Source organism: Buteo buteo, chromosome 9 (genome assembly GCF_964188355.1).
Source record: "Buteo buteo chromosome 9, bButBut1.hap1.1, whole genome shotgun sequence".
In the NCBI taxonomy this organism is placed as follows: domain Eukaryota; kingdom Metazoa; phylum Chordata; class Aves; order Accipitriformes; family Accipitridae; genus Buteo; species Buteo buteo.
Genome location: NC_134179.1, coordinates 9,113,451 through 9,133,304, shown reverse-complemented (window position 1 = coordinate 9,133,304; position 19,854 = coordinate 9,113,451). Strand labels below are relative to the sequence as shown.

General features: G+C 45.3%; 1 protein-coding gene across 5 annotated transcripts in view; it reads left to right on the top strand.

Moving 5' to 3' along the window:
* The window catches only part of RALGAPA2 (Ral GTPase activating protein catalytic subunit alpha 2), a 135,085-nt gene extending 115,901 nt beyond the window's left edge, over window positions 1-19,184 (top strand). For 3 of the 5 annotated variants that reach the window (XM_075035273.1, XM_075035271.1, XM_075035274.1), the window contains 3 exons: window positions 4,747-4,868; window positions 15,437-15,476; window positions 19,048-19,184. In XM_075035273.1, coding sequence (XP_074891374.1) covers window positions 4,747-4,868; window positions 15,437-15,441 — 127 coding nt within the window. In that variant the 3' untranslated portion in view covers window positions 15,442-15,476; window positions 19,048-19,184. Of the gene's footprint in view, window positions 1-4,746; window positions 4,869-6,737; window positions 7,524-15,436; window positions 15,477-15,994; window positions 16,045-19,047 lie in introns of those variants that run through there. The other 2 variants (XR_012651570.1, XM_075035272.1) reach the window with 2 other exon arrangements.
* Window positions 19,185-19,854: the final 670 nt, after the last annotated feature.

Here is a 19,854-nt window from a genome sequence, read left to right as displayed (position 1 = left end):
GGAATTGCTGACCATTACCATCAGCAGTGATGGGTGGTGGATGTTGTTGCTTGAGGTCAGCTCAGAGTTAAGGTTAATAAGCAAAACTTCTAAATTTTCAGGATCTGTTTGAATAATCATCTTCTATATTCCCCATTTCTAAATACATAGTTATTCGTGGTTTAACGTTGTGTGTATGTGCAGAGAAGGAAGTGTTGGATGGACCTTGACCCCAGGATGGCTCAGTTCACCTGCAGAACCCAGATGACGAGGTCTTTGAAGGCTTTTCAAAACCCTTACATTTTAAACCGTGTGTCTGAAACCGACTCTATGTTGTAGAGGTTAAAGATAGAAGTGATGCTTGTAGGTCGGAGATGTGCACTGGCTGATACCTGAGTCTCTGGTGAATTTTCAAAAAATTCTACCTTTTGTCTTTTGGATTCTCCATCTGGAAGGAGGTCCATGTGTCTCAGCACAGAACTTCACAGATCATCCTACTGCTTACAGTAAGATGACATGGTTTCTTGCAAATAGTTAATCTTAGCATTTTAATATTTTTTTCAAACAGCTTACGTTGTATGGCTGAACTATTAAAATAATTGATAAACTGATAAAACAGTTATAAAAGCTCACAATATTCAAATACTGAGATTTGATTGCTGTATTCAAATTGGAACTAAATTCCAGCTTTCCCACAGTTATATATATTCACGGTCAATAACTCACACCTTGTCATGCCTCTCTATTTTATTTAATATATGAAATAAATAAAAATGTTTGTGCCCATTGAAAACATTTTGCTCTGGAGTTTTGCCTTGGTAGAAGTGAAATGTAAAATAATGCAGTCATTGAAGAGGTGGGTCAAATTGCCATACATATTAAAAGAGGCTGCTTTTGATCAGCTCCTTTGAATGTCTAGTATAACTCCATTTATCTGAAGATCTCAGGGGACGCCCAAAACCTTCAGATAAATGGGGGCTTAGTTAATCAGGGAAGCCAGCTGTCCAGCTTCTTCACCGGGGTAGGGTTCAAGATCATAACCCATCCTCTCTGCAGCCAGGCCGTCTTCAGACAATGATTTGCATGCTTCACTTCAGCAATCTAGCCTTGAGGCTTCTGTAGAAAAGCCAGCCAGGCACTTCAAGCTTTCTCCTGGCCCTGCTCGACCCAGAGCATAGCAATGAGCTGGCAGTGGGAGTTTGCTGATAGATGTGTTGTATTTTTTTAAAAGTGGTAGTTTATATGGCACTCTGCGCATATTGGCTTGATCTAAATAATGCAACGAGGCTTAGCGTTCGTGAGCATCTTTCTGTCAGATACACTATGCTGAAAGCTCACAGGAGAGAGATGACACAAATTTCATATTAAAAAGGTTCAGCTTAATGTTTTAACACGTGTAAGTAAGTAAAATCGCATCACTGGTTCTTAAGGATGAAGGCACAGCACATTTACAAGGGCTGCAGTTTTGACAGATCAAGTATCGCACTAGTGATTATCTGGACGAAAGCGTTCCGTCGTGGTGATAAATACGAAGCTTCTTGAGTCTGCAATTGAAAATTACTGTTTCAGACTGCTCCTGTAAAAACGGTCTTGAAATGCTAAGTCTTCTCCTCCGCCCCCCCATCTATCTCATATTATTATTCTTTGGGTATGTTTTGTTCTCTCAGATCCTCAAAATACATCACTTGGGACTCCAGGGTATCTGACAGATGACTAATGTAGTGATGCCTACAGAAGATTCTGACATAAACACAATTAAGTAGCAAAGCGGTGTTTTTGTTTGCATACAAGAAGCGCAACTTGAATAAGTTACAGAACAAAGGTTTTGTGTGAGAGATCAGCTGGTATTCGTGATGTCATGCTGCTTTCTTGACGTATATTTACAGGCTGGAGGTATTTTTCAGAGGATTCTTTACAGCTTGCTTATGCTCCTAATGTCTCCATTAAAATCACTAAACTTTGGTAAAACTTTTTTTTTTTTTTTTTAATGAATCAAACCATTTTCCCTAATATGTGTGTATGTATTAAAACAGAGATAGCAGAGCGTTTCGTTTAATCTTCCTGCAGTGACTTAATGCTTTTTAGATTAGGCTGTAAGTGAAAATTAGCACGAGCATCTCGCTTGCTGCCCGTATGGCAGGAGCCACCGTGCTGTCTGGTGCTCCTGGTAGTCGTGCTTAGGGGAGCCTGGGAGAGAAGCGTGCTGAGCTGGGAAGGGTGGCGGAGGAGTGGAGCCGGTGTACGCAGCAGTCTTCCTTGCCGAGTCGGTGGTATCTGCACCTACTGCTTTCCGCTTTTTAATCTGCAAGAGCGGCACTGAATTGGGATCTTCCTCGTATGCCTCTAGAGCTCCTGATCAATCTGCACAGCTCGCTGGACCTTGGCTTAAACTCAGCTCAGTGTGTTCTTTTTCAGATGCCTCTCCTGTAGCTGCCCAGCTGTTTGGCTGAGTGGTTTTTTTCCAGTCTTTTGTGTGGTTAGGGGCATCTTCTGTCTCATAAATAAAGATTTTGCGAGATGTAAATCTAACCTCGTCAAAATCTCCTTGCTCTCTTTTTCCGTGCAATATTTAGCAAAATCGGTACAAACTTCTGGTGTGTTAGCAGTTGTTCTGCGCATTGTATGCTTATGTGTTAGATGTGCAAGGTCTTTCATTAAACAGCAGGATATTATTAGGCATAGCATGAAAAGCCTTTATAGTCTCCCTGCCTTGTTTAAAGCGGGCCCACAAGCAGACCGCAGCCTAAAAGGCTGCGCAATGAATCGAGCGCTGATGGCCGGTCCGCAGGCTCAGGTGGTCGTCAGCCGCAAGTTTAGCCGAGCCCTTTCAGTAATTTGTCACGCCTGGGCCTGCTCCCGCTGCGCCAGCACGTGCCAGCTCCGTGTCGGAGGGGCTGTTCGCCAGACGGCCACGCAGCCCCCACGTCCCGCTGTTCGCCGGGCCGGCGCTCGCCCGGCCGCGCGCTCCGCACAGCCCTGGCAACAGCCGAGCGCGCCGTGGAATAAGCATCTTCATAATGAGAAGTGAATGGCATCCGTCAGTCCCTTTAGAATAGGGCCCAGGCGTGTGCCTCCTCTCCTAGGAAGTTTGGCAGCCTATTCATTAACAAGAGTCATCAGGAGTTCAGCCCATAATAGGGAGGCAGCCCCAAACGCAGGCGGGCTAATGCTTGCGCTATCAGGAATGCGTTCTCCTGGGCTTAGGGAAAAGAGAGAGAAAAACTAAGCAAATAACGCTGTCAGCAGGTGCAAACTCTGAAACGCTATCTATTGATTTTCTTTCTTCGGGCTTCCACGGGAAGTTTATAAGAAGATTTATCACATATCAATCGTCCTCTGCTAGCATTAAAAGCAAAATGCTTTTTTTTTTTTCTTCTTTTTTTCTTTCTTCTTTTTTTGCCACCATGCCTATAGGAACTTGCATACAATTAAGACGCACTTTGCTTATTCCCCTTGAGGTAGAATACTAGAGACCATCGTGTCCTATTTTTAAGTACCGCTTTACTCTGATTTTATTTTTTTTTTAATACTGTTTCAGACTGGTTTTGTTAATGTCATGAAAGTCACAAATGGCACTTCAATATTAATTAGTAATGCTTTTCAATTTTAAATACCCTCACCTGCATTATATTGTCACCGGTGTTATTCTCGCTGCTCCTAATTTCTGAATTTAAATTGGCCTTTGCTCCCACATAACAGTCTTGCAGAGTTAGAATACATTTCCCCATTAGAGAAACACAATGAGAATCTGAAAACTTTTGTTTTAAATGAGGAAACGGAGAATGAGATGTCATACTGGCTCCTGCGAGCGTTAATTCATAAAGTCATACGTGAGGTTCTTTGGCCCATTGTAGATTTGTTTCAGACGTTATCCTGTTATTGGAAGTGTATGATTCACCTTCTGAGAAAACAGAAGCTGCACACAAAAGGAAAAGATTTGCTTTCTCCGCTGTGAAAAGCTGCTGCAAGCAGGGGTCCTATTAAGACAGCTGGAAAGTTGCTTCAGCTTGTTACGCTTGTAAGTTTTATTGGTGACTGGTTTTTGATTACACATTTGAATGCTGTGTGTTCCAGGTTGCCGAGTTTTAATTAAAAGGCAATAGTCGTGATTTTAGATTGCTTTGTTGTCAGCATTATGCAGACTATAATGCATGCAAGTTGTGGGGTGAATTTTTTCAATGTGCATCATTTATTTAGGACACATCAGATTCCACCTTCTAGCACCTGCCTTAAGTACAAACTTCACGCTTTCAGGAATTGTGTTTGTTACAGTTAACTCCTTTTAAGAAGTACAGTGATCAAATAAATATGTGGGGTTTTTTCTCCTCTGTCCTGTAGCTTGTTTCTCCAATCTAATAATTTTTCTAGTCTGACAGGGTCATTGTAATAAGAATATTGTGTACCAGGAACTTTCTGTAATGCCACAGCTTCTCTGTTAAAGTTGGGTTTTGGTTTAAAAAAGCCTGCAGTCTGGGGGGTTTGTTTCTGCCCTCAATAACGTTAGCAATCTGTTGGATCTACTGAGTCACTGCTTTTCATTCATGAAGCTAAAAGGTATTACCCTTAATTTCAAGCCATTAAGTGTGTTCACTCCTAGTTGCTTGTGTTCAGAACTGTTGAGCAGCATTGGGCAATTTTAGTCCCCTCTTTTCCATGCCCGTGTACAGCCTGGTTGGTGTTGCTGGGGATCTGAAGTGCCAGTGTTCGTGGACGTTGTGTAACAGCATTTAATTCTGTGCACACATTTCCTTAACCTGGTCGTTGCAGTTATGAGGAAAGAGCTCTGTATCTCGAAGCAATAATCCAGAACCATAAAGAAGTAATGACATTTGAGGATTTTGCCGCTCAGGTCTTTTCTCCCTCTCCCAGCTACTCCCTCGGTGGAACTGGTGAGTCTCTGCATGTTATTCTTCTCTTTAGCACTAAGAAGCACTTGAGCAGCAGATGTACACCTGTTTTTTGTAGATAAATGCTTGCAAATTTAAGACGACCATTCTTCCCCTGAATCAACTAATGAATATCAAAAGGAATGATGACATTCATTTTAATTTGTTTTGCATCAGAGCTATTCACTCTGCTCCTTTCTTCAGCTATCCTGTTAACCCCCGAATCTAGCAAGGTTAATGAACTTTCTCTCAGTAATGTGCTCTGGTTCATTCAGGAGTGTGGGTTTCTTGCTGAGCTGGGAATATGTTGTTCAAAAGCTATGCCTGAATCGGTGCTTACTTATCGAAAAATAGTTCCTCACAGTAGAAGCCGTTGCTACTAATGCTAAATGGGGATTATGCTGCTGAGATACCAGGGTCAGGGATTAACACAAAAGAAATGTAAGAACAGTGTTCTGTTAGAAAATCATAGCAGCGTGCAGTATGCTAACATTTCCCTTAAATATAGATGAGCAAATTTCAGGCTTCCTTCCAACACCTGGCCTGGAACCTCTTTGGGTTTTTTTAAATACGTGTATGGATATACGTACATGCATGCGTGTGTACATGTATATACACACACGTTAATGCTGATCATCATTCATCAGCCCTACTGAAAGATGAGAATGTAATACTGAACTCTGTGAATTTATTCCTTATGTGCCTTATCGAGATCTTAAGTTAGCATGCAGTTAGGAGGATATGAAGTGCTACTTTGCTGTTTTAATTGAGTTTAAATAAATGTCTCCTGAAAGGAAGCTTTGACTCTGAGATGGGGATTTCTAGTACCCTCAAGATTTGTTTTTCCAGCCTCCAAAAAAGTACATGGTCACCGTGTGTTGGACTCTTCAACAAAGATTCCTTAATCCCTTTTTTTTACACTCACGGGGTGAAACTGGCACTTTCTGATTATTCCCTGCTACTCTTTCAGATTGTTTAATAGATTATTTCAAACATGTATAAATGTTGCAGGACATCTGCTCTATTTCTCTTTAGCCTGACTTGTTAGCAAGTATCTTCCATCTAAACTGAAAAATTGAAGGAAGAAATTAAATTTACTAAAATAAATCACTTACAAATAAAATCAGCCGTGCATCATTGTTTAACGTTACTGGCTCCAATCCTCGAGCTTTCAGAGCTTTGTTAGGAGATAAGAGGTATATGCATGTCCTTGCATTGGTCGCCAGTAGCAGCAGGCAGAAGGCTTTGGAGATAAGCAAGCTGGCAGAAGTAAAGGGGAACCGGTGCTATTTACATAATCGCGCCTCTGCTTCCTGGAGAGGCGTCAAGAAACACAGGGATGGCCTCTATTGATCTTTGTTGAACTGGAATACTAAACAACATTAGAAAAGCTTATAACTTAAAGCTTTGATTAATGTTTTCTACATTAAAAAGTAGAACAGCTGTGAATTAAATTCTTTTATACACTCTGCCAAAAGTCTGAGACAAAAAAAATTATCAGTTTCAATAGAAATGTAGATTTCATGCCCAGTGTTGTTAGCACTTTGAATCATTTATCTGTTGATGTATCGGCAAATAAAAATGTAGATATATTGATATTTTTTAAATGTTTTGCTCTACGCATAATTGTATTTTGTTTTCATGTTCTTCTTAGAGCACACAGTGATCTTATTTTATACAAATTTAGTTCGACAAGCAAGGAGAGATTCATTTGATAATACCGTAGTCATACTTTCTAAAGTCTGTGATATATTTTGTATGCCAAAAATATTTAAAATATTTCATAACAGCTACTTAAGTTTTTCAGAACAGTGTTAAATCATTAGTTCCTGAATGCGTTTTTGTGATTTCACGATTTTATTTTTTTTTAAGAGTAAAACCTGCCACAGTCAGGTCCCGATTTTCAGACTTCCGAACATCAGAATTTATTTCACACTCACAAAGAACCTGGAGGCCGGTCATGACTTCTGGCATCAAAATCTCTGCTTCAGAGAGTCTCCTCACATTACCTACTGATTTACTTGCCTAGTTAGTCGACTGTTACCAAGAGCTGTGTCAGTTGTTGCCATTAGGATGTATTTTCCATCAGATGCCGTCCTGGCCATCAGCAAGGAGGGCGAGCGTAAGCCTTGCAACTCGGCCGCTGTTGCCAGCCGCCGCTCGGGCGAGTCCCCGTCCCACGAGCAGGGGCCTGCTGCGGAGCTCCTGCGGACCACCAGCAGCTGCCTCAGCCTTGCCTAGGTCCGTGTTTATCGTGCTTTAGATTGGCGGGGTACTACAAATGTACCGGCAGCGTCCGGAAATAAATGAAGAACCAGCTCAGGTGCAATTTGACTAAGTTTGCAGCCATCTATTCATCCCTGTTAATGATTAGAAAGGGGATGAAAAACTGTTCTGGAGCCTCCAGTTCCCCTGTCGGCGTGGGCACAGCCGGGGGCAAGCAGGATGGTCTCGGGCTGTGAACGGCGGCAGCTCTGCGTTCTCCAGCGTGCAGCCTGTCCCCCCGTGCCGCAGGCAGTTAGACCTCCTCCAAGCTTAGATTCACCTGTCCTGTGCCTGCAAAATCAGCTGTCTGCCGCTCAAGAAATATGGATGGCGTTTTTCTTCATGTAAAAGGGGAATTTCTATTCTGAAACAGAAAAAACGAATCACGGAGCAATAAATGTATGGAGCTGATGCAGGTCTGTGTTTCCCCTTCTCAGCAAGCCAACTGATACTACTCACCCTGCCTAGCTTAAACTTTTCAGGTAAATTTAAGATTAATTCCCCTCTGATCTTATTCTTAATACCACCTAATTGTAACCCTGTCATCGCTGTGTATACATGTGCACAATAGAAAGGGTCAATGAGTAAGTACGCTTTTTATTAAAATTAAGATTGTTTTTAGTAGTTAACACAGTATAAGAAGCAAATCAAGACCATTACATGAATCGAATATGTAGCTGCTAATGACACACATTATTGGTGTTTTATTAACTATGATCCATTTATTTGAACTAAATGTTTTTCTGTTTTCTGATACTGCCTCTAGGGATGCTTCCCCTAGATTCAGATGGGTTGTGGGTTTCTTGAAGTATGCCCTGGCTTAGTCTCCCATATCACAAATAGTCTTGCAGGTGCTACATTTTATGCATGAAAATCGTCCAATTGACCTCTTTTGCTGTTTTCAGAAGTAGAGCCCTAAACTCCCTATATGTATCATAGATAGCCCTGTGTATCTTAAACATTGAAAATGCAGCCTGGTAGGCAGAATGGACATCCCTGAACTCATTTAGGGGATGTGCAGATTAGGAACAAAAGATGAGAATACGGTCCTTTGTTGCTAAACTGGTACATTACATGCTGTATTTTAATTAGGCTGGGTATGAGAGTCAGCCCAGGAAATCCTCAGTAATCCAACACTATTGAATTATTCTTATCCTTTCCCTCTGCAGATTTCTCTCATTTTAGAGGATGGGGTTTTAAGCTGCTATCTTTTTCTATTCTTGCTCCCTCAGCCAAAAAGAAAAACAGTTATTCAACAAAATACTTGTGTGTTCTTTGAAAAAATCATAAAAATGAAACAGGCACAAACAGATACAAAAGCGTTCCAACTTTAATTACCTCTGCTGACTAAAAAGCGTTTGTTGGTTTGTTTTTTGGTTTTGTTTTTTTTTTTCATTTAAGATCAGAAGCCAGAATCGTGTTAACCCTTAGAAAATGGAAGTAGTTGGATATTCTAGAAAGGAAAAGAGATAACTTTTCTGCCAGAGAAAGATTTATATTTGAGGGTTTTATACGCAGAAGGGTAGATTCCTACTTTCAAGAGAACCCACAAACCTGCTTTTCAGCAGCATAGACTTGCAGTTAGTGCTTCAAAGGGTTAATTGAAATGGGCACACTTGACTGCTGAGAGGACTGATCTAATCACTGCCATATCCAAGTGCATCTGTTCACCATGAGGTCATTCTTGTGCATGCTAATGATTTGGAAAATAAAGCATAATGCTTGACGTTATCAGAAAGGATATAGTGTAAATCTTTGCTTTTTTAGTTGCTAATAGCTATTGTGGAATGAAACGGCAGGCAAAAGCATCTCGGATTATTGCTTTCCATTTTAATTTTTTTAAAGCATCTTTTTCAGTGGAGTGTCAGGAAAACTGTGCTGGAAAACTCTGACATGTGGTATCTGTTGATAAATGGATTCTTTAATGAATATTATAGCATTGCCCAGGAGCAACACTTGAGTTGAGGAACTATAGATGTTTGCAGCATTCCCTGGTTTTAAAGCCTTGGAAGCAGTGCCTGCTTATTTACATAAAACTGAGATTTTACAGCCGTTTTGTTGAAAAGGTGACACATGCTTTTCTTTTGTCTCCGGACTTCTACATGCATAAATTTATTGCAAAAAACACTTGAATGTACAACAAACAAGATTTGGTTTATTTTAAAATACTTTTTGCTACATGCTGAGCTTTATCTTTTCCACTTTAAAACAAAAGGAATATTTTAAATGGCCATGTAATTTTAAAATATTTTTTTGACAGAAACAAAACAAAACCCAGAGTCACTGTTGTCTTAAACAGACATATTCTTTTTAATGCTAACAGAGCAATTAATTCTTTTGGTTTGGTTTGGTTTGTTTTTTCTGTTTTTTTTTACTTCTTTGTGCATTTTCCTTGAAAATATGCAGGATGTTTTGTCAGTTCCGTGTACTAGGTGGAATAAAAAATCTCTCCAGGCTCTGTATAATATATTTGCGTATTTTTAGGGAAGCCGAATGGAGCTGAATGTTAAAAAAATACACATCTGAAAATGAGTAGCTGTGCCATGATATTACAGCTTAAGCAGCACATGCCAAGTGTTGGGTTTGATCAATATGACAGCATTGCCTGAAACTGAAAAATTAGTTTCTGGTAACTGGGACTTAGAAAATTCCAGACTACCGTGGCAGCTAGGAGCCCACTGCTCAGCTGTTTCCACTGCAAGAAGAGGCGGTGCTGAAACCATCTGGCAGTTGTTACCAGCCGGACCGGGATGCTGCTGTGGAGCTGTGTGCGGCGCTTCAACGTGGACTTGAACCTCTGTGCCGAATCCTTCTTTTCCAGTACAGGCATTGCCCTTAAATGTGGAAGGAAGCACAAGAAGTTAAGTCATTAGCACAGAGTGCGTTACGAGGTCTGCCTGAACTTGGTTCTCAGTAGGTGAGAGGGAAAATGTACAATCACAGGGGCCAGGCGTTGCAATTGTAGAGGTTGTCCAGGCAGTAAATGAAGATGAAAAGCTTAGGGAGGTGGAGCAGAGGAGTGGGAAGCAGGACTCAAGGTGTTTCTTTTTTTCTTCCTGAAGCTGCACAAGCGGATTCAGGAGCTGCTCCTTACCCCTGTGGTCTTGGTTGTCAGTGATCCGTGTGTGGCTTTCCTACCCCTCTTCCACAGAGCTACCGCCTACCTGGACTTTCTCACCACCACAGGAACCTGCAGAGCCCAGCAACTGAAGGCTGCGCTGGGGCGGCTTTCAGCACCGTGCTGTCGCATCCCTCTAACTTCTAACTTGCACTCGTCGGCAGAAATCGCAATCTCATGACTGTCTCCATCACTGCGAGCCTCAAAACCCTTGGCTTAGAAATACGGGGGTCTCCCATCACTATGTTCCTTCCGTGGTAGCTACCAGCTCACCTAAGAACTCGCTGAGGCTCTGTCTGCATCTCGGCATCACGCAGAGGCGGAGCCTGGCGGCGGATGGTACTTTCCTGCCTGGTGAAATTGTTTCTTGGCCCATGGTAGCTGCTTCATAGCAGAGAATGAAAAGGTGCCAAATGAAATTTTCAATTGAATCAAGCGTAATTACCTGATTTAATGAAGGAGGAAAGTCAGGATGTTCTGCAGAAACCCAAAATTTACCCTTTCTCCCCAGAGATGCCTTTCAGCAAGACACACGGAATAAATCCATTTCATATTTTCCATTACTTCCTTCTTTCCTTCACACTTAGGGAAACCGGCATGAGCATATTCAAATAACATGACACAGCAATTCTGATCCACTTTCTGGATCTTTTAATGGCAGAACTGAGAAATCACAGTGATTTCTATGATGACACGGGGATGCTATAAACAAAATCATAATTTTGCTGATTAATGAAGCCATGACTGAGGGGAAGTGCAGCCCTCCTCCCACAGGAGCACTTGTTACAGTTGCAAAGACAACACTAGACATTAGAAACACCATTTTCCTCTTTGGGACTCGGGCAGTGAGTGAACATCTTTTCCAGGCTGTGGTGTCTTCCTTAATTCATTAATCTACTCATGCATTTAGCAGTCTGAAGAGTTTAAACACCTTGCTGGTAGTTATAAACGAAGGAATAAAAAGGAAGCTCCTGCATCCTCAATACACCATGGGACTTCTCCCGTGCCTTGGTCAGACCCTTTAGGTTCTTAAAATGTCGAAGGTTATGCATGTTGACAGTATGACAGTTTGCATTTTTTCATGAAAGAGAAATACTCTCTTGAATGAGTAGAATTCTCAGCATCCCTGTAAGGGTTAGAAATTGCCTATTATTAAGTCATAGTAAATACCATGAATTGTTAGGTGGTGTCGGCTCTGTACCCCCTATAGCTCCTGTGACTTGAACGGTCTGATGTATATTTACACCAGGATGACCGAGCCTGGTTCAGAAGCGTATGAATCTGTGCAGAATGGTAAGGAAGTTGCATCATTACTTTGCAGCTCCCTGCAAAGCAGTGGCAGACGGCTCTGGGTGTCGGGGCAGTTCAGCCCTTTGCCCACCGCCTGTGAGGGCGCACAGCCTGAACCTGTCCCCCGAGGCTGTGTAGGTGCTGGGGTTGCTTCTGCCTTGAGCCCGGCATAACCTCAGGATCTGCAGCGGAGAGGGTATGAGAGCAACATTGGGGCTCTCAGCCTGGGCCCTTTCTTTTTTCCGTTTAATTGATTGTCTCAGAGGGAGCTCTCCCAGCTACGATCTCTGGGAGAGGAGATGGCAAGGGAGGGCTTCCTCCCTAGCAATCAGCGCTGGGATGGGGAAGAATATTAGCTTGACGGGCCTCTCTCTTCTGCCAGGTGACAGCTCCAGCTGCTCGAGCTGTCAGCTTGCGAGAAAGCTCCAGGCAATGTGGCCCCTTTGCATTTTTCCTCCGCACTGACGCATGTCAGCCCCGCAGCCGCCGCGGCAGAGAGAGCCCGTGCAGTGCCGTCCTGCTGCCGCGGATTGCCGGCGCCCGGGCGGGAGGCTTTGGGCGGTGGTTTGAGGCTGCGCTGCGTGTTCTGTGCCTGCATGCAAAGGAGGAACCACCACTACCGCTTGCTGTGGTCCCTCTGGCTGGCTGACCAGTGCAGAACTAATTAGCGGCTGCTCCAAGTCACGACTAATTAGAACTTTGATGTGTACATTTAGGGTTTATTTCCAAATCTCTAAAACAATCGAGGCTGGGTTCGCGATGGTGTCAAGCACTCGTCACCTGTGCTGGGAGCTGTGAGTGCTGGTTTTAGGGTTGTTTCTGCCCTCGATTAACCTGTAGTTTCAGAGTCTTCTTACTGCTTCGGTTACAGCTTTTCAAGGTACTCATTTTCTTTTTTTTTTTTTTTTTTTTTTTCCATAACCAAACAACAGTGGAGCAAACCTCATTTACCAATGTCTCGCCTGCTGCAGCCCCTCACGTAGGGTCCGATCTGGTCAGGGGAAGCAGGTACAAAAACTGCCCTTGACTTGTGCTGGCCCTGCAAGCGCAGCCTGATCTCCGTGGCGCTGGCTCTCCAGCGCAGGCAGGGCTGAGCTGTGCCCCCTACGCCTTCCGAAGAACGGCCTTCGTCCCCCTCCGGCCTGAGGCTGTGCTGCTGGTGCAGGCTTGGGACAGTCAACTCGAACGTCCTTCTTTCTTCTGCAGCATGTTCATGGGTTTGAGGAGGAAAGGGGCTGTGAAAATTCAGCTGATAGAAAGACCCTCCAAATATAACTGACAAGTGACGTTTCGTGCCATTGCCCAGCTGCCAGCCTTCAGCGGCTTCCAGCCAGAACACCCGCTTGTTCTTGCAGGGGATCCCCTCTGTTGCTGCTGAGGTTGAACCACATAGCCTTTGGGGTTTGCTCAAAGACATAAGGTAAATGAAAGATCTCAATGCAGGTTTAAAACAGCTGTCACCTGTAACCAAATACGAAACATTTTAACAGCTCAGACCAAACACTAGAAGTCACCAAAGGGCCACGTGGTGTAAATGCCGTTCCAATGATTTGATCTCCTGCATCCTTAATGCAGCTGGTTCTTGTATCTGCATTTCAGACCCTTGAACGTGTGTGTTTTGGCATGAACACAACCACTGCTTTAATGATAATTTCTTCAAAATACACTCCCCTGAACATGCAGGCTCAGGATGCTGCCTACATTGTATTTTCAGCCACGTCCTTGTGAGTGGAAAGCAGAGCATGTCAAAATGCTAAGCGGATTTACTGTTACGATTCTCTCTGGAATTTTATTACCTTCACATTTACTGGGAAAGAAAACATAGATTTCCACAGACCTGTCATGGCTGATAGGTTAATTGGGGGGGGGGGAATAGGTCACGACCAATGTGAAAACGTCATGGGTCTTCTCAAGTATAAAGCTTCAAAATCCATAACGATCACGCATGATGTTGTAATCTGTTTTTACATACTTGGGTTACACATTAAGACCCACCTTTCTTGTCTTTTTCTTATACAATAGAAACATTTACCAAGTAAGAGGAATAGCCTTGTGTTTAGTTTGTCTGATCGGTTCCTCCCAGGTTAGCGAGGGCCGTAAGGGAAACCGCCATCGCCGTGCTGCCGGGGGGCTGCTTTTCCACCCTGCGCTAAGAGGGTGGCTGACCACAGCCACGCTCAAGGACTTGTTTCTTAGGTTTCACTTGCCCCGTGCTAAAACCAGTTGGGTCTGGAGCAGTGCCCGGCTTCAGAGACAGCACAGAGTAATTCTGCAGAGATCGTGTCCAAAAAATGCACCTAATCTCAGGATTCTGTAGTAGCCCCTTAAACATGTGCATGAACACGGTTAAAGGATTGAAGGGTTTTCCTACTTGTGCCTGGGGATGGGGGTGAGGGAAGGGCAGGCCCAGAAATAGCGGTAGCCTACCACCTAGCTTTACCAAATAATTTCGGGGGGAAATTTCCACAGCGGTGAGTGGCTGTCTTTTTCATGAAATTTTAGTAGTGTTATAATACACAAATTGTAGCCTTTTTGTTGTTGTAGTTCTTAAAAGCAAACTCGGCAGCTTTGCAGCCCATCATTAAGGATCCCGCATGTTGTAAAGCTGTGTGAGGTACGTGCTGTACTCGTGAAATGCTGCTGCCGAACATATTGCTAACTTGAAAAGCTGATTTTCAACCACAGAAATGCTGTGGCCTTCTGGTGGGTTGGTTGGTTTGCTTTGGGGGGGAAGAAAAAAACCTCTAACATTCCTGCACCTGTGAGGCAGCTGACAGAGGAGATGCTTTAATTTTGGTTTTCTGCGTGTGGTGTCCCTGAAGAGGGTTCAGCCAGTTCTGGTGAGGAGTTGGACCCCCTGAGTGGTTCGGCTCTGTATCGCTCTTGTCCTGCCAGAGGCCCTGCCTGTTTTTTCCATAGGAAGTCCAAGAAGATGTTTCACCATCACCAGTTCCAATATTGCTGTGCTTGTGCATATGCTGAAGGGAGGGGAGAGGGAGTTATTTTGCTTTCAGGAGTGTTCATCTGCTTTACAAGGAGAAGAGAAATTGCTAAAAGATCTTTTTTTCCTAGAGCACATGCCCTGGTGGTGTGTGGGAAACCAGATCTGTTCAGTAGATTTAAAATAAGCTATCTATCTCTAGCTTTCCAAAAGATAACTCTTCATTTACAGTGTATTTTATCTGTATTACTGACTGCATTTTTAATCCCCTCCTGCAAGAAACATATATTAAAAGCTTAAGCCTTCATCACCGTAAAGGATTTGTACCTCTAAGAGACCGCAGAGGCACCTGGGCCATCATCCACGTGTGTCTTATTTGTGTGCAGGCGTATGACTGCCCATGATGTGGTTTTGCACATCCAAGTGGCTTTCCAGTCGGGGGAAGTTTATGTGGCCCAATGATACGTATGTTGTTCACTTTCTGTTTTTTTAACCTGCCTACAGTGTAATCGTGGTCTAGGTCTCTGTGAGGCCTCAAATTTTACCCTGTTTGAAGTTGTATGACCACTAACAGTGGTGGAAGTGTAGCTGAAGTAAGGGGCTGCTGAAGTCCCATGGTACCATATCGGCAAGTTTGGCAAAAGTTGAAGGGAGACGATTATTCGTTCCAATTTTTTCCAACGTTTCCTCCCTCTATTTTTTCAATCAACAGACCAACAGGGGCCAGGAGAAAGCCTGTGGGTACCCATTTCTCTCTAGGTCCCTAAGGATATTGAGGTGAACTTTCTATCGTGAGTTGCCCTTACAACTGGTGCCCACGGCATGCCAAGTTTGCCATGATGCCCATGGCCAGTTTCCGCTGTGCTGGGCGCCCATGAGCAGCCGGCCTGACCTTCACGCGAGCGCGACGGGTGTGCTGTTCCTGTATTTATATGATTTTGTGTTCTCTCCCTTTAGATTAGAATATGTAATGGTCTCGTTACGGTAATTGCCGCAGGTAAGAGCGATGCTTCCCGCAGGCCCTGCTGCTGCTGGCGTTGTGCTCCATCACTAACAGCTCTCCTCCTCCTCTTCCTCCTCCTCTTCCTCCTCCTATGCTCAGTGTGCGGCTGCGGCAGCTCTGGGGCTCTCTGGGTCTGTCTTTGCCTGTCCCTGTCGCCACCGCCCCATCTCCTCCCGCTCCCCGCACACCGAGCCCCGTGGGGTGCCCACTGCCCGCCTGCCCGCCCAGGCAGCTGCCGCTCCCTCCGGCTGCTGCCAGGCACGGCCAACGCCAGCACCTGCTGCAGTGGGAAGCGTTTTGGTCACGGCTGGGCCTCTTTGTGTGTGTGTTTGTGGCCGGGGCACCATGGGACAGGATCAGGGACGGGGCAGCCACCTGCAATATGCTGGGTGCAACCCCTGGCCCACCTGCACAGCATCGCCTCCGCAGGGGTGCTCGCCCAGAAACCAGCGTGACTTGCAGGAGAAGAGTTGCTGTGCAGCTTTTGGTGGTTTTTTTCCCCCTTTTTGCAGATTTCATATTTGGCTGAGTTGTGATTTTTAAGCACTCCGCCGGTCCACCTGTGAGTCAGAAACCAGTATTTTTTATTTACTACACCATTGCAGAGCTGCTGCTTGGTTTTTACAACTTATAATTTCACATTGCCTGTGCACCCTCTGAAAAAAACACAGCAAGAGAGAAAATAACCCCTCCTCTGTATCACTGCAAAAAGTAAAAGAACTACGCCTCTCACGAGCATCTTAACTTCAATACCAGCACGACGCCGATTTTCCTGTGCACGTGCCGGCGGGCGCGCGCAGCCCGGCTTCTCTCCCTGGCGCGGCTGAGCGAGTGCAGCCTCGCCTCTGAACAAAGTTGGGGGCTCCCCTTACAAGACGGCCAAGTAATTAGAGTTCATGCCAGACAGCTTGCAAGTGGAATTATAATATTTGTATGAAAGCCTTTATCTTTTGTGGTTATTACTTGCTCACTCTGCAGCTGCTGTCTCCCTATCAATCAAGGCGGTTTCGGGGGAGCTTCAAGGTTGATTGCATAGCTAAGGACTCGCCAGAAGAAAGTTGGGACTGGAGGAATGTGCCGGCTCCCGAGGCGGGCGGATGCTGCGGGTGCTCCCGGAGCGAGGTGTGCCTCGCCCGCACCCCCGCCTGCCGCAGCCGCCCTGCTTTTCATATGCGCAGGCGATGCATTGTTCAGCGCTTGCATGAATATTGCTTGAGCTTGTCCATTTGGTGAAAACTGTATTATTTTGACCATCTGCCATTCTGCTTAACTGCAGGAATGTAAAGTACGACACCTCCCTGACAGCCCTTCCCTCCCCCACGCTTTTCTCCCCGCGAACAGCACCGCAGGTTGTTTTTAATCCAAAACTGACAGCTCCACATTTTTCACAGAAAATGCCTTTGCACGCTAAGTCACATTTTTCACCTTTTTTTAATGTGATATTTCCCCTTCAGTCAATTGTCTTGAAGTATAAATCTGGTAAGTAAAGATTGCCTTTGAAATGCAAACGCCGGTTTGCAAACTGGCTGAGGGATTTCAAAGGAGCCAGTGGTACTTTGGGTTTAGCTGCAGCCGGACCTCAGCATTGTTCCCTTCGCTGCTTTGAGTCATTAAAATATCTAGAGTTAGCTAAAGCACGAGGACAAAATTTTAACCCTTGTAGGGAGGAAACAGAACGCGATGCTGCCTGTGCCCAGCGAACTCCATGGAGTTTCCGAGCATTATTCCCAAGAAGCAGCAGGATCAATGCAAGCTGTTACAACGCGCAGAGTGGGGCTGCTGCAATTCCTAGTGATGGGGTGGGATAGGCTGTAGTGTTCGGCGTGAGGTTTAAAATACCCCGAATCACTCGAGCCGTCTGTGGAAAACGCAGCTGAGTCAACTTGGGTCTTTGTCCTTAGACGGCAGGTTGAGTCCCAGGCGCCTTGCTGCCTACAGAGCCCTGCGGCTGCGACCTTGCCCACAGATGTCCTGTCCGCCTTGCTAAGCCACAAAAAATTCCCTGACTTGTTTCCCAAGGGCAAGGCTCGCCCTGGTCGCGAGCGGGGTTGTGCCTGCTCACCACTGCCCGATGAGCAGCTCAACCATCGGCAGCTTCAGCCAAGGCACTGGCTGCGTTTTGGTGCGTTTTCTGCACGTTTGAGAGTCACCTGGGCTAATTAAAGTTGAAGGGAGTATTAAGGATAGCCCTGTAATCGTCAGTCACATAAACTAACAGCAGATAAAGGCGCAGCCTGAAAACATAGCTTATTGTTGAACTGGAAATAGTTTGTGCTGCAAAACGCAACCATCAGTCTGGAGTTCAGAGGTGGTCGCACGGCTGCCGAGACTGGCCCCAACCTTCGGCGCGGGCTCAGAGCCTTCCTCCCTTCTCCCCACGGGCTCACGAGCACCTGGGTATGAGGCCGTTCCTCTGTCCCACCTCAAATAAACACCTTTGTGTTAAGACTTAGAGGGAGAATTTTAACATGGTTTAAAAATACAGTACCCCAAGGGAGCTGATGAAATGACACTGACGCTGGGAAGTGCCTCGGGACGGGTCAGAGCCCCAGCAGCAAGAGCAGGGCTGGGTTGCAGCATGCGCGTTTGTATTCCTCAGAGCACCATTACAGTCGCGCAGGGGAGAGGCAGGAGTTGCACATGCGCACGCACCTCAGTTTATTCATTTACTTCTTAGTTTAATGGCTGTATTCTCATCTGTTCTCATTCAGACAACCTATTTAGTCCTGGCCTCTAGTTGTAATCGCCTGTGGGGAATAATTGAGATGTAACTTCGTGTTGTTGAACAACAAAGCGTAAACATGTAGGCACTGCTACAGCCATCCAGGTTCCCCGGCCCACAAATAAAGTGCTTGAATGGTACCCGATAATGATGGGTACTTAGTGGCCTGTTTAAGTAGTGGAACTAATCAGAAAAAGTTGGGATTCTTTGGGTTTTTTTTTTCGGAGGCTAAGACGCCTTCCAAGTAGAGTTTCTTGAAAGCATTCATGCTATGCAAACTCATTTCCAGCTCTCCGTAGTAGATTAAATACAGAAGAGCCCTTTAGTGACATGCAGCAAAAAATAATTTTACGTAACACACACTCGAAAGAAACACTTTTTGAGTTCCATTATGGGGGGGGATTTGTCGGAGCTTTGAGCGAGCAGGATTGGTGCATCCACACCCCCACTATCTCCCAGTGCTGGGCTGCGGGCGGCTGCTGGAGCTGCCAGCGCCCGCAGGGTCTGCGCCAACCTGCACCCCCAGCCCGAAAGGGGCTGCCGCCAGGGGGGCTTCCACGCACTCGCCTGGGCACTGCCGAGTGCTCAAGGCCCAGCCACTCCTCGCTTTTTCTGGGAGCTGGCAAACAGAAATTTCTCCAGGAAAGCACAGCACAGCAGTTCCTCGGCTGCCTGGGCCAAATTTCTACTCTAAATGTCAAGTTCACCTGAGTGATACCCAAGATTAATTTGGAAGAGGAGGTGGAGAGGGGCTGCATTTTGCCAAGCAGGTGTTCTGATGCAAAGACGGGCAGACCGTTTCTGCCCTTACGCTATTGTTTCTCTGCCTGTTCTGTTTTCCAGGCTGCCTCACCACCAGTGCAAGCGCTGACCTTACTGTCTCCATAGGAATAGAGTTAGCAGACCAGACCTCGCCCACGTTACCACGCGCCTCGAAGAGCAGAGTCTCTGGGAAGCTTCGCCGCTCCGCCAGTGCTCTCAGCAAGTCTTCCAACTGAGGTGCTGCGGGAGCAGAACTCCGGCCGAGGGAACCCAAGAGACCTTAAAATAGATTAATTATTTACTGCCTCTACAGAACTTGCAATTTTGGATGAGCACGTGTTGAAGGGGACTGGCGAGGGGTTTGTGCTGTAAAATTGCAGTTCTCATGTCTTCAGACCGAGATGGCCGATGATCAGATATCCCCTGCGTTATCATCATGCATTTCACTTGATTGTTTCCGTCACAAAAGAGAACAAAGGCGATGGGAGCTCTCACCGCTGGTGTGGCAGCGGGCGGATGGCAGCACGCACTTCTTCCCCCCAAGCACCTGTGCCCAAGTACTGGTGTCGCAGCAAGAGGACACGATCCAGTACTGCAACCGGTTATTTAATGTAACTGTAGAGCATTGCTTTTAGTCATTCCGGTCAACACTTAATTGTGTATTAGGGAATTTTGTCTAAATAGAGGTTTTCCTGTGACTACCCATGTAAGAAAAATGTTTCCCTCCTTTGGACCATGGGTGAATGATGGAGGTGCTTTCCAGTCTGTGTTCAACCTCTGCTCCCCTTCTGTTGTCTGTGGCCATCCAGCGCCAATTTTGTGCATGTAGCCAAGAATTAGTCATCATCAAAGAGGTCATTTACCTGAAATTCAGGAGGGTACTGCCAG